Source organism: Mus musculus, chromosome 15, assembly GCF_000001635.26.
Source record: "Mus musculus strain C57BL/6J chromosome 15, GRCm38.p6 C57BL/6J".
In the NCBI taxonomy this organism is placed as follows: Eukaryota; Metazoa; Chordata; class Mammalia; order Rodentia; family Muridae; genus Mus; species Mus musculus.
In genome coordinates this window covers 21507340-21523134 of record NC_000081.6, presented here as the reverse complement: position 1 = coordinate 21523134, position 15795 = coordinate 21507340, and the positions used below count along the sequence as shown (strand labels likewise).

Sequence of the window (15795 nt, the reverse complement as noted above, 5' to 3'; positions counted from 1 at the left end):
CAGAGCACCTAAGGCTCGGCACTGTGAGAGGCTGGCCATTGGTGAAGGTGCAGCCTCAGTTGCAATTGATGGGCCAGGACTGAAGGGGTAATGTAAAGAAGTTGAGGCATGGCATCATGAAGAGAACCTATGAGACACTATGTTTGAAGTCAAGTTACAGTGGAAGACAGTAGCATTTTGGAGATGCCAGTACCATGAAATGACCAACAAGAACAGCAGCAGCAGTGGAGTACAGGGAGCTGAAGCCTAGAAAACAACATGTGTGCTACAAAGTGCATGACTGGAGAAGTGACCCAATCCCTTGGAGGAGCCCAGAAGATCTTGAGTTGGATCCCAGACATTGGATGGTTGGAGATTGATTTTTGCTTTTCATTGTTACTGTGCCCTGATATTTTTCCCTCTTGAAGGAAGAGACTGTTTTAGTGGATCCCACAGTTAAGAGACATTTAAGTGTAAAATGACTTTGGATTGAACTTTTAATATGTAAAGACTGTGGGACTTTTAAAGTAAATTAAGATCTTGGGGCTGAAAAAGAACTAAGGTTGAGGCTTACTAGTGATGTGTTTGTGTCAAGTTGACAAGGGGTCAATTGTACTGGCTAGTTTTGTGTCAACTTGACACAGCTGGAGTTATTACTGAAAAAGGAGCTTCAGTTGGGGAAATGCCTCTACAAGATCCAGCTGCAAGGCATTTTCTCAATTAGTGATCAAGGGGGAAGGGCCCCTTGTGGGTGGGACCATCACTTGGGTTCTATAAGAGCTGAGCAAGCCAGGGGAAGCAAGCCAGTAAAGAACATCCCTCCATGGCCTCTGCATCGGCTCCTGCTTCCTGACCTTCTAGAGTTCCAGTCCTGACTTCCCTTGGTGATAAACAGCAGTATGGAAGTGTAAGCCGAATAAACCCTTTCCTCCCCAACTTGCTTCTTGGTCATGATGTTTGTGCAGGAATAGAAACCCTGATTAAGACACAGAGCTTTAGGGCAAATATCCACTTATCAGTGAGTGCATACAATGTGTGTTCTTTTGTGATTGGATTACTTCACTCAGGATGATATTTTCTAGTTCTATCCATTTGCCTAAGAATTTTATGAAGTTGTTTTTAATAGCTGAGTAGTATTCCATTGTGTAAATATACATTATCTGTATCCATTCCTCTGTTGAAGGACAGCTGGGTTCATTCCAGCTCCTGGCTATTATAAATAAGGCTGCTATGAACATAGTGGAGCATGTGTCCTTAATACATGTTGGAGCATCTTCTGGGTATATGCCCAGGAGTGGTGTAGCTGGGTCCTTAGGTAATACTATGTCCAGTTTTCTGAGGAACAGCCAGACTGATTTCCATATGCTAATCTCCTTAACAGCTACAAATATTCTGTTGGCTTCACTCTCCTTCCCCAGACTTTAAGCTTGTTTTCCCACCTTTGCATCCTCAAAACCCATAAGTGCTTAATCTTTACATTCATATTCCCTCATATTCTTAGAACAGGACACAGCAAAGCCAGATTCCTAGACAAAGTACCACAGATCACCTCTTGCCCAATTCCAGACATAGCTCATCCTCCTTTCTGAAAGCTCATAACCCACATTGTAACTGTCCAGAATTCCGTGGACATCCTTTCTCAACCTTTGCCTAGAACAGCAATTTAAACCCTGCTTGAGGCATACAATGGCTGCTCTAGGCTAAAGTTCCAAAGTTTTCACAATTCTTCCCACTATTTTTTTTTTTACATATTAAACTCTTTATATTTTGGGTTACCATAACCAAAATTCTACTTTGTACTAATTTCTTTTCTTAATTATGCTCCTATAACATAGTTACTTTTTCATAGGTTTCCATGGTTCTGATGAAATGTCATGACAGAAAATATGTTAACAAAAGAGCTTATTTGGCTCACAATTACAGGCTACATCCATTTGTGCAAGCTAGTCAAAACAGAACCCCTGAAGCATCTGGTCAGAAAATATCCACAGTCAAGAGCACGACCAACACACCATCTTCTTTTCTTACTTATTTATCATTCTAACTCCTACTTCTTAAACTTTCCTACTTATAGATTCCCTTATTACTTTCTTATTCTACTAAATCTTTTATTAATATTCATCTTAATTCAAATTCTTTGAATATGGGAAGAATGAAGCCACATTCCTGGTCAAAATACAACACAGATCACTGCTTGCCCAATTCCAGACATAGTTCCTTGTCCCCAGTGAAAACTCTTAAATCAAGTCTTAACTTTCCTCACTTCTTCAGCACTATTCTCCATCAAGCATTGACTAGAATAGCAAATTAAACTCTTCTTCTAGCATTCAATGTCTTTGCTATGTTACATCTTATGTGTCTGAGTTAGTATTCTTTTAAAATGACATCAACTCTTAGCTAAAATGTGAATTACATATTAATATTTTCTAAGTAATCACAAATTTAATCATTTCAACCACATTAGTGTAATCAATTGCCTCTACACCTCATTTAAAATGTAGTCTTAACATTATGGAGAAATTTAAGATGTCATTTGGCAAACTAAGAAGCCTTTATGTTGTTGTGTTGAAGGTGTACAGTATACACATAGAAATACATTGTGTGAGTTCACAATTAAATTATTGTTATTTGATGAGAAAGATAGCTATCACTGTCTGCTTTTTTTTTTTAATTTGCCAACTGTCTAAACATTAGTCTATGTACCTTTTTCAATTTGATGATTCCTTCTTGTGTATCCTCATCTGTGACAATGTCAAACAAATTTCCCCCATCTCCTGGGACAATGTTGTATTCAATTTCTGCATTTTTTCCAAAATCAGGATCTACTGCTCTTATTCTTCCAATAGCTGAGCCAACAGGGGAAGACTCGGGAACTTTCAGATGGAAGATGCCTGATAAGAGATACATAATTTATAAGGCAGAAGAATCAGTGAAGCATATAGAAAAAAACCACCCTGCTTTAAAATATAGATATAAAAAGTAAGTCAAACTTAGAACTTTGTAATATAAAGTGAAAGGCAATTTATTGACAGTTTATTGATTGTGATCATACGAAATTGCCTTACAATTCCCTTCAGAATGTCCTGATGTAGAACTTTAGCTGAGCCAAAGGAGTAATACAGCATAATCAATCACAATTACTTTAAGAAAAATTCATATGCCAATTCTATTTAAGTGGATTAAATATTAAATATGATCTTATATGCATTCCTAATCAATATCACAGAGAAATCAATACCAATAAAATAATATAGGATGAAAAACTTATAAAAAACATAAATACATGACTACATAGGTAAATTTCTCACTGGAGTATCCATTATAAGACTTATATTTTGATACTTTTAATGAGTTAAGTTTATCTTTTCAAGAATAATAAATTCAAGCAAAATAGTTTTAACTATATATAGTCTCAATATTCTAATTCATGGTCATGTTAAATACACAATACAATATGAGACTTGAAAGGGCTTTAATATGTACTAACTTGACACCCTAAAAATTCTTTTATATATTATTGAAATCAATATATCAATGTAATATCCTATTACTTTTAATATTAACAACAGAGGAAAATTATTATTTCTACCACCAGGTGGAGCACTAATATTACTGAAAAATTGATAATGAAGTAAAATAATGTAAAACCCACAAAATGTATGACTATAAAAATTGTATTATAAATATAATTTTGGCAAATTAAAAATTTTGGATTTTCTAATAATAATAATATATCACCTATATGTCATATACAATAGTAGTATGTCACATAATATATATTTTACTAAAGATCTGTGCATTGCCTCTAAGCCCATATTAGTATTTTAGTCTTTTTTCTGTTCAAGTGACAGTAACAAAAGGACAAGAATGGAAAGATAAAATGAAACAGAGAAGTCAAATCCTAATTTTGTTTCTGGCATTCCAATTTCAAACTACATTAATAGACGTTGAACAGATCTTATCCATGAATGAAACCCTTACTGTCACAGATTTCGTTTGGAGTTTCTATGTTCATCGGTGAACTCAATGCTAGGGACATAATCAGCATGCTTATTGTATGATGGCCTTCATTTTGAAAACTATACATTAGGAAGTATGAATGAACACTGTGAGATTTCACTTCCTTTTGCTTTCTAGTTCCTTATTTTTTAGGAAATACAAATTCCTTGAGCTTCAAAACGTGCTCATTTCTAGCCTAGGATATCTACATTTTGCACAGTAAACATTTCTACAATAGAATATATACTTAGTATTATATGTTTAGACATCCTCCCAATGTAAAATATGTCACTATGTCAGACATTATTATTTGTCTCTCAAATTACACAAAATGTTTTAAAGATTTATTTATTATTAAGATTTATTAATTGTTTTTTTTTAATTTTTATTGTAGCAAAAGCAGTCCTTTTAAAATATTTTTATTACATATTTTCCTCATACATTTCCAATGCTATCCCAAAAGTCCCCCATATCCTCCCCCCCCCACTTCCCTACCCACCCATTCCCATTTTTTTGGCCCTGGTGTTCGCCTGTACTGGGGCATATACAGTTTGCGTGTCCAATGGGCCTCTCTTTCCAGTGATGGCCGACTAGGACATCTTTTGATACATATGCAGCTAGAGTCAAGAGCTCCGGGGTACTGGTTAGTTCATAATGTTGTTCCACCTATAGGGTTGCAGATCCCTTTAGCTCCTTGGGTACTTTCTCTAGCTCCTCCATTGGGAGCCCTGTGATCCATCCAATAGCTGACTGTGAGCATCCACTTATGTGTTTGCTAGACCCCGGCATATCCACGCAAGAGACAGCTACATCTGGGTCCTTTCGATAAAATCTTGCTAGTGTATGCAATGGAGAAAAGGGTTTGGAAGCTAATTATGGGGTGGATCCCTGGATATGGCAGTCTCTACATGGTCCATCCTTTCGTCTCAGCTCCAAACTTTTTCTCTGTAACTCCTTCCATGGGTGTTTTGTTCCCAATTCTAAGAAGGAGCAAAGTGTCCACACTTCAGTCTTAATTCTTCTTGAGTTTCATGTGTTTAGCAAATTGTATCTTATATCTTGGGTATCCTAGAGAAGGACATATGCTCCACTATGTTCATAGCAGCCTTATTTATAATAGCCAGGAGCTGGAAAGAACCCAGATGCCCCTCAACAGAGGAATGGATACAGAAAATGTGGTACATTTACACAATGGAGTACTACTCAGCTATTAAAAAGAATGAATTTATGAAATTCCTAGCCAAATGGATGGACCTGGAGGGCATCATCCTGAGTGAGTTAACACATTCACAAAGGAACTCACACAATATGTACTCACTGATAAGTGGATATTAGCCCAAACCCTAGGATACCCAAGATATAAGAAATGATTTATTAATTGTTATACATTGTAATGTATAGTCACTGTCTTCAGACATGCCAGAAGGGGGCACTGGATCCCATTACAGGTGCTTGTGAACCACCATGTGGTTGGGAACTGAACTCGGGACCTCTGAAAGAGCAGCCATAACTGTTCTTAACCACTGAGCCATCTCTCCAGCCCCACACTATTAAGGGAGTGTAAATTAAGGCAAGTAAGCAAAATGAAACAATTAAAGGACGGTTGACAAGTTGGGCTATTTTCCATGTGTCCCTGCAGGATAAAAGCAGATATTCAAGTACAGCCAACGTCATGTAGCCAAAAGTGGGGAAAGGGGGGATACCAGGCTTTGTTAACTACTTGCTGAAAGAAAATGAGGACATGACTGTAAGTAGGTATGATTGAAGACAATGGTTCATCCTAGACATCTGGAAGGGTCTAGAGTGAGCCCATCCATGAGAGGAGAGTTGGGTAGCTAGAAAGAAAGAGAAAAGGGTTATATTAAGTATACCAAGAGAGGAGCAGAGGACCAAGAGGCTAATAGCCAAAACGGCTAAATTTACAATGGGACAGAAGGAACTGAAAGGGAAGGGAAGGGTGAGGGAAGGGAAGGAAAGGGTGAGGGAAGGGTGAGGGAAGGGAAGGGAAGGGTGAGGGAAGGGAAGGGGAGGGGAGGGGAGGGGTGGGAAGGGAAGGGAAGGGAAGGGAAGGGAAGGGAAGGGAAGGGTAGGGTGAGAGAAGGGAAGGGTGAGGGTGAGGGAAGAGGAAAGGGGAAAGTGGTGAGGAAAGAGGTGAGAGGGGAGAGGGGAGGGGGAGAGGGAAGGGAAGAAAAGAAGCCATTTCCCTGAGTTGGAGGGGTTTAGTGTAGGGCGTGGGATAAGAAATGCTGAGAGTTCCACAGATTTAACTGATCCTGGAAGAGCTGGCCAGCAACAGGTTGCTATGTTAAACAGGCACCTCAGTCATTTGTCAAGGTTCCTGTGAGAACTTATGGGGGAAAAAAATCTTTCTTCACTCATATGTTACAACAAAATTTTACTCAGCAACACTTGAGATATCAGCAAGTACAAGTTACTTGAATTTTCCATCAGTATGTCAAGAAGTATAAAACCATAGGTATTTAAGGTATATTAAACTTCTCAGAGACAAAACACGGGGGGAAATATGAAGCTCAGAGTATGGGCTAATTTTCCTTCCTTTTATTTTTAATATCAAATATGAATGTTAATTAGTCCATGGTTGAAATCATGTCCCTGTCTGAATAATTGTAATTTAGATGAATAATCTGAAGACACACAAAATCCTTTGAACTGAAGGATGAACAGATGTACTGTGACTGCCTGGCCTAAGGAATATTGGCAACATTCTTGAGAATTCCCCCACAAGACAAAGAAATGGAGGTCTGCGCTGAACAACCCACTATAAATCCTCTGCTGTTCAGATATAGAGAACTATTGCTAAATGCACCGAGTGAATGGCTGACAGTCAATCTGAGAACAACGAGGAGCCATGGCATGTACTGGATTTCATTAGAGACAGTGCCTAACAGGGAGGGCACAGTGGGAGTGTGTCTGCTGGAGGGCGGGGGAATGTCCTGATGAGACTTTGAAAATAGGGGACTATAATTCAAAGGCCATGGAGTATTCCTGCATCTACTTTCTCATCCACAAATGGAAAGTAGCTTCAAATTAGAAAAGCTAAAATCATTTTTTTGAAGTAACTATACAGTGACATGACAGTCTGAAGTCATGTGTAAGGGATGATAGTTAACGAAGGTGAGTTGTCATAATGGAGACATTTCAATATGTGTGGGATGCAGACATTTTAAATTTTGAAAGGTAATCTAAAGGCCGTCAGGAAATTCAGACTACTGATGAAATGGGTTCTTTTATAAGGCAATATGCTGAGATATGAATTTTCTGGTTTATAGAGTACCATTTTATGAGGCCAATGGCAGCCAACATGAAGACAGCTATTCTTTGCAGCACTCTATCAATATAAGCTATGTTGTCAGAGCAGCTCTTTCTGAAGATTGTTCACATTGGGATGTCCAAAATTCAATTATTATCTTGTGGCAGTGGAAAAATTTGTGATGAATTGGAATAGTTTCACTTTTCATCAGTGATTGACTTCATACTATGCCCTCAGTGGCGCACTTCAGAATTAAGAAATAATTGATGTAAAGCAGTGGCTTGTGTGCTCCATGTACCTTCACTGAGCTTTTAGTGTCTATAAAACACAACATCACAGGACAGTGGCTTTTCTGATCTTTCCATATCAGGCATATACTTTTATTGAGTTAGGATGCATCTACGTTCATTAAGACAAGTATATAACAACAAAAAAAAATACTGCATGTGATGTTAAACTTTATTGAACATGAAAGAAGTCAGTGAGCGTGTGCATTTCTCATGTCAAGTTGTTTAGGCTTCATCCGTTTATTTCCAATGACTTGGCATTTTATCATTGCTAGAATCTCAACCGCAATAAAGCTGAGGTCATTTCGATTAATTTAAAACTCTGAAGCAATGTACCACTGTGCCAAAGCTAGATCAGCATGACATACAGCATAATTACACGGCCATCATTCCAAGTCACCTTATTTTGATGTGTAGGAAGCAACTGAATGGCCCTACCTGTACAACACAGGCTAAGAAATGAACGCAGGGACAGGAGGGTTTTTTTTTCAAGTCAAAAATATATATGTACATTTTTATCAGGTATACACATTATGATTAACAGCATCACCATTTCCCTGAGAAACAGAGAAAATGGTATAAAGAAGATTATGTGGAATTCCAGTGATTGATTCTGTAATTTCTTACAGACAATGCTCTGTTATTTCCACTGCAATAAACATAGCTGCTAGCTATAGTTAATTCACATTCTTTCAGTGACTATGCCATCTGAAAAATTATAGTTTGATTATATGTGTATTATTACAGCTGATTCTGTTTGGGAGGGGAGGCATAAGACTCTATGGCCAAAACTATAGCTTTCTTTCATTATCTTCTTCAAGAAAACTATCACGTATAAACGAAGGAAATGATACATATATTTAAGTATATTCCTACATAATTAAATCAAATTATAATGCTAGTAATTGCATAAGTACTTAGTTTATATAACTTTTAGAAAAAAACTGAATAGGTGAATTATAAAATACCATAATAACTGGGCAAAATGATTAGTTTAATAATCAACATATTCTTTCCAAAAAATAGCATGTTTATAAAAAAATAGCATTTCAAAATTCAACTGTACTTAGAATTCAACTATCCTTGTATCAAAGATTTGAAGCCCTCCAGGACAATATAAATCATAGGAAAATGCTAAGAGAGAGAATTATTTGTCTGGGACTAAAGGAAGTGCTTGTCTAGCACAGAAAAGGCATTGTTTTTGGTCTCCAGTGATTAAAATTAAACTAAATTGAAGCAAATAAAAATAAAATAAAATGTAAATATTCAAGTGTTGGCAAAGCTTAAAATATTTCACTTAATATTAATAAAAAACAAGTAATTTTCAGATATTAAAAACATGGTAATTATATTTGAGTATGATATTAGATGATACATAGCTAATGAACATTTCATTAAGTGATTGAATTTAGACATTGCTCTGTTGATAATCCTCCATTGTCCCAGAGACATACTATCTAATTGTATATAAAGATAAAATGGCTTTGGTTCTCTGCCTTTTTGCTATTATTTAGGCAAGATGTCTGCAAGCTCTAGGAAACACCTATGGAGATGTGGAACTAAGAAATTGTTGGGAGAGTTATGAAAAGTTTTACCTAACATAAAATATTTATGGAGAATTATCTGATTTCTTTATTGCTATACATAAATACATACTGGTGGCACTTATGACCTCATAGCATGCGTAATTAAGCAGTCTCATTCCATGGAACTAAAGTGACATGAATGTTCTAAGGACAGTTGATATTGCAATTCAATTTTTATATCATGTAGACTGACAATGTGAGCTGAGTCATTGTAGCATTGGTCCTATGTGATCAGCTAATGGAACACATTCAACAATAAGCCAGATGACAAGGTGATATGATCACAGATTCCTGCCCCACATGCGTTGTGAGCTGTCAAGCCTGATATTAGAAGGCCTCCTATATACTAGTGACTCCACGGACTTCTTTATGTTCCTTTGATTCCCAACTAAACTACAGGGCTTTCATTTCAATATCATATTATTTAGAAACCTACATCTTTTGCCATGCCGTGGTAATTTGACATACCATGGTAATTTGACCAAAGCTAACCTTTTTTTTTTTTTTGGTTTTTCTAGACAGGGTTTCTCTGTGTAGCCCTGGCTGTCCTGGAACTCACTTTGTAGACCAGGCTGGCCTTGAACTCAGAAATCTGCCTGCCTCTGCCTCTCAAGTACTGGGAATAAAGGTGTGCACTACCACTGCCCAGCTGAAACCTAACCATTATAATTAGGAGTTTCCAGAAAGGAAGAAATGGTTGACAGCAGAGAAAAACTGTAGAGAGATACCCTTATATTTACTATATAATGTGAATGATAATATTAAATATACTATCAATATGGCTTGAAAATACATAGATTTACAACGATAACCAGTTATCAATTCTTACAGACTTCTATTCTAAACTCTTAGAATAGATTATTCTATTCTAAGCTAATGCTACTTCAACACATTTTCCCTCATTAATTTTATGACTTTATGAGCTAATGAGCTTGAACAGAGTTCAAAGGAAAGCATACAATATCCTAGTTTCAACTTCCCAACACTTCAAATTATAACATGTTAGTGATCATATTTAAATCAGCAGGCATATAGTGAATCATATCTTTCTTTCGTGTTCTGTCACCCTTTCAGGATTTTGTCAGGGATTCTAAGCTTTGTTTTACCATGGATAAAATCAATGCTGAAATTAAACATGATCCCTAACATAACTGACTATAACTTAGTTGTAATCATCTCTAATACCCACTCTACTTTTATTAATTACAAATGTCCTTTACATCTTATTAATTAATACAGAATCTGTATTAGAATTAAACCTTTGCTTCACATCCACAAGCCAACCAGGAACAGCAGCAGGTGGGAAATTAAACTGGGAAAACTTGGCAATCTTTTTTTCTGTCAAACATTTTGTTACCATTCTTTTGCCAGGAGTGTTTCGACTCTCATGTGTGACAGCAAAAGCACAGGACTGATTGTACCGCTTGCATTCTCTACAGCCTCGTCCCTATTGGCATGGGTGGCTCCTGGCAGTGTCCCCACCCCCAGCCTTAACATCATTGCTTTTCCTTCATGTTAAAAGTACAATGTCCTCAACATCTAAACACCTCGGTGGTACACTCACACCCAGGTCTCATTTCAGGAAGATCTCTCTGGCATATTGTAATATGACTCCAGTTTTATTTGCCTTCTGTAGACATATTCTTTAATTTCCTGTTGTCATCTAATTAATTTTCCTAGTAAAGTATGTTCCTTCCCCTCTCTTTCCTTTCCCAGGACATTTTAACTTTCCTAACCACTAGGCGGATAATGTTTCAGAAAACCCCCATCATTGTCTAGAAACTAATATACTGGATAATATTATTAGCTCTGGGCCAGCAGAAAGCTCTGCTTACCAAACCTAGTGAGGAAAAGGCAATTACCCACTTCCTTTCTAAGTTAAAAATGCTGCTTCACTCTCTCCAAAGAATTACTCTGGACAAAACTTTTCCTCCACCCAACACTGTATAAAATAGTATTTTAATAACCATACAATACTAGGTTTGACTGATGGCTCCAAGTTATAAACACAATCTGGCATTTTTATTATAATTTCTGAAATTTTATCTGGCCATGAAATATATGTCTCACTATAATATCATTGAGCTATCCAATTTGATTTACCATAATATTTTTATTGTTTTGTGCACTTTAATTCAAAAACCAGTTGAGATGATCATCATTTCTGTTTCTAGTCATTAAATACTAGAAATTTATAAACACTGTAATATGTTAGCAGACTTATCTTAGAATTCCTCTCCATTGAGGTTGTGGCACGAAGACTCAAGATACTCATATGGAATCATGTTGAGAATCATAAACTATTTCCCAATTCCTAAATAAGATTCCAGTTCTTATACATTTCTCTTTGTCTTTACAATAGAAATTCTTTTATATTCTTAGTTACTTATCCGTACACACCTTTCTGTTTAAACATACTGTTATATTTTTGTAAAATGAATTCAAGTTGTCGGTTATCTGCTAGTCGTAATCGTTACTTGTATTTTCCCTTCTACCACATTGGAAGCACATGTCTGGAACATGTCTGATAATCTTTAGCTATGCTTTCTCTAGACTTAAACATCCCTCCCCCCGCCCCTGTTAATTTCTTTAAGAGTAAATAAATGCTGAGTAGGGATTTGTTCACTTTAGATGAGTGTCTTAGTCAGGGTTTCTATTCCTGCACAAACATCAGGACCAAGAAGCAAGTTGAGGAGGAAAGGGTTTATTCGGCTTACACTTCCATACTGCTGTTCATCACCAAGGAAGTCAGGACTGGAACTCAAGCAGAGCAGGAAGCAGGAGCTGATGCAGAGGCCATGGAGGAATGTTACTGGCTTACTTCCCCTGGCTTGCTCAGGCTGCTCTCTTATAGAACCCAAAACTACCAGCCAAGAGGTGGTTCCACCCGCCAGGGACCTCTCCTCATTGGTCACTAGTTGAGAAAATGCTCCACAGCTGGATCTCATGGAGGCATTTCCCCAACTGAAGCTCCTTATTCTGTGATAACTCCAGCTTGTGTCAAGTTGACACAAAACTAGCTAGTATAGATGAGTATGTAGGACTTCTGTTGTTTTTGTGGTTATTGAAGACCAGCCTTAGTCCATGGTGATCTGATTAAATGTATGGGATTATTTCAATCCTCTTTTACCTGTTGAGGGTTGTTTTGTGTCTGCTAATATGGTCAATACTGGAGAATGTGCATAAGATGCTGAGAAGAGATATTTTTAATAATATTTTTATTAGATATTTTCTTTATATACATTTCAAATGCTTTCCCACAAATTCCCTATACACTCCCCCCGCCCTGCTTCCCTACCCACCCACTCCCACTTCTTGGCCCTGGAATTCCCCTGTACTGGGGAATATAAAGTTTGCAATACCAACGGGACTCTCTTCCCAGTGACTTCATTCCTCCTTAAAATAGGGAACAAAATACTCATGAAAGGAGTTACAGAGACAAAGTTTAGAGTTAAGACGAAAGGATGGACTATCCAGAGACTACTCCACCTGGAGATCCATCCCATAATCAGCCACCAAATCCAGACACTATTGCATATGCCAGCAAGGTTTTGCTGAAGGGACCATGGTATAGCTGTCTTGTATGAGGCTATGCCAGTGCCTGGCAAATACAGAAGTGAATGCTCACAGTCATCTATAAAACGGAACACAGGGCCCCCAGTGGAGAAGCTAGAGAAAGCACCCAAGGAGCTGAAGGGGTCTGCAAACCTACAGGTGGAACAACAATATGAACTAAGTACTACCCCGGAGCTCATGTCTCTAGCTGCATATGTAGAAGAAGGTATATTCTTTTCATTTAGGATGAAATGTTCTATAGATATCTGTTAAATCCATTTGATTCATAACCTCTATTAGTTTCACTGTGTCTCTGTTTAGTATCTGTTTCCATGACCTGTTCATCAGTGAGAGTGGAGTGTTGAAGTCTCCCACTATTATTGTGTGAGGTTCAGTGTATGTTTTGAGCTTTAGTAATGTTTCTTTTCCAAATGTGAGTGACCTTGGATTTGGGGCCTAGATGTTCAGGATTGAGAGTTCACCTTGCTGGATTTTTTCCTTTGATGAATAAAATGTGTCCTTCCTCATCTCATTTGATAACTTTTGGTTGAAAGTCTATTTTATAGGATATGAGAATGGCTACTCCAGCTTGTTTCTTGGGACTATTTGCTTGGAATTTTTTTTTCAGCCTTTTACTCTAAGGTAGTATTTGTCTTTGTAACTGAGGTGTGTTTTCTGTATGGAGCAAAATGCTGGGTTCTGTTTACTTATCCTGTCTATAATCCTCTTTCTTTTTATTATATAATTGAGACCATTGATGTTGAGGGATATTAAAGACCAGTGATTGTTGGTTCTTATTACTTTTGTTGTTAGAGGTGATGTTACATTTGATTCTCTTCTTTTGGGTTTGTTGTGAGGTGATTAATTTCTAGCTTTTTCTTAGGTGTAGTATCTCTACTTGTCCTGGAATTTTCCATGCATTATTCTCTGTAGGGCTGGATTTGGAAAGATAATCTTTAAATTGGTCTTGCTGGATATAGTAGCCTGGGCTGGAATTTGGGTTTTCTTAGGGTCTAGATGACATTTTTTTTAAAAGGGTTTCTGTTGAATAGTCTAGTGTAATTCTGATAGGTCCATTTTTATATGTTACTTGGTCTTTTTACTTAACTGCTTTTAATATTCTCCCTTTGTTCATCATATTTAGTGTTTTGATTATTATGTGAAGGAGGATTTTCTTTTCTTGTCTAATATATTTGGTGTTCTGTAGGTTTCTTTTATGTTCATGGGCATCTTTCTCTTTAGGTTAGGGAAGTTTTCTATAATTTTGCTGAAGATATTTACTTCTCCTTTGAGTTGGGAATCTTTGCTCTTTCTATGCCTATTATCCCTAGGTTTAGTCTTTTCATGGTGTCCTAGATTTCCTGATCATTTGGGGTTAGGGGCTTTTTGCATTTTGTATTTTCTTTGACTGTTGTGTTAATATCTTCTGTGGTATCTTTGATGCCTGAGATTCTCTCTTATATATCTTGTATTCTGTTGGTGATGCTTACATCTACAGCTCCTGATCTCTTTCCTAGGTTTTCCATCTCCAGCATTGCCTCCATTTGTGATTTCTTTATTGTTTCTATTTCCATTTTTAGTTCTGGGACGATTTGGTTCAATTCCTTCACCTGATTGATTGTGTTTTCTTGTATTTCATTGAGGGATTTATGTGTTTTCTCTTTAAGGGCTTCTACCTATTTAGTTGTGTTCTCTCATGTTTCTTTAAGGGAGTTATTTATGTCTTTCTTAAAGTCCTCTATCACCTTAATGAGATGGGATTATCAATCAGAATCTTGTTTTTCAGGCATCTTATGGTATCTAGGGCTTGCTGTGGTGGGAGAACTTGGTTGTGTTGGTGCCAAGTGGCACTGATTTCTGTTGACTCTGCTCTTCTGTTTGCCTCTTGTCACCTGATTATCTCTGGTGTTAACTAGCCTTGCTGTCTCCTTGTAGAAAGATGTAACTCTATGAGCTGGTTTAGATCAGGCCTTATGGGAGGTAATGTGTGCTGTCTCTGGTTGAGGGGAGCTCCTGTGTCCCTAGTTATTGCATATCCCTTGTGACCCTGATTACAGAGAGGGAAGGGGGCAGGAAAGGGGAGTACAGAATCAAGTATTGAAAGAGATAAGAGAGAAATCCAGAGAGCCAGGAGAATGAATATAAATATGTAGCCATGGGGGATCAGGAACTGAGGGAACCACTAGAAAGTCCCAGATGCCAAGGATTGGTTCCCAGGACCCAGTGGGGATGTAATTGGCTGAAATGCCCAAAATCAGGGAGGTAAAACCTGAGGAGATCATCTCCAGTACAGAATATGTCTTTCAGTTGAGGGATGGGGTCACCCACCCATCTCAAAATTTTTATCCCAGAATTTTTCCTGTCTAAAGGAAAAGCAAGGACAAAATGGAGAAGAGACTTAAAGAAAGGCCATCCAGAGACCACCCCACCTTGTGATCCATCCCATCTTCAGACACCCAACCCAGACACTGTTGCTATTGCCAAGATGTGCTTGTAAATAAGAGCCTGGTATGGTTACAAGGCTATAAGAGCCTATGAGAGGTTCTGCCAGCACCTGACTAAGACAGATGCAGATACTTATAGCCAACAATTAGACTGAGCCTGGGGATCCTATTGGAAAAGTTAGGGAAAGACTGAAGGAGCTGAAGGGGATTGCAACCCCATAGGAAGAACAACAGTATCAACTAACTGGATCCCTCAGAAATTCTAGGGAAAATAAAACCAACCAAAGAGTATACATGAGCTAGTCCATGGTTCTGGTTACATATGTAGCAGAGGACTGCTTTATCTAGTGTCAGTAGGAGGGGAGGTGCTCCATCCTGTGGAGGCTTGATGCCCCAGAGAAGGGAATGCTAGAGCAGTGAGGCAAGAATGGGTGGTGAGTGGGGTAGTACCCTCTTAGATACAAAGGGTAGGGGAATGAGGTGGGCAGTTCATGGAGGGGAGATGAGGAAGGGGATCAATATTTGAAATGTAAACAAATAAAATAATTAATTTAGAATAAATAATTTACTAAATGATCCATGATGTATTTGTACCATGTGGGATGATTAGAAAAAAGTCAACATCACAGTAATAAGTGAAAAGTTATTTTAGTCTAACTGTTTTCAGCCTGCAG

The 15795-nt window shown here is 37.6% G+C and overlaps 1 protein-coding gene across 11 annotated transcripts in view; it reads right to left on the bottom strand.

Annotated features, from left to right (window-relative positions):
• Cdh12 (cadherin 12) overlaps nt 1–15795 on the bottom strand; it is a 1149544-nt gene that overhangs the window by 75287 nt on the left and 1058462 nt on the right. For all 11 annotated transcript variants that reach the window (XM_011245344.3, XM_011245342.3, XM_011245345.3 and 8 more), the window contains one exon: nt 2683–2870. In XM_011245344.3, the coding sequence (XP_011243646.1) occupies nt 2683–2870 (188 nt within the window). The remainder of the gene's footprint in view (nt 1–2682; nt 2871–15795) is intronic.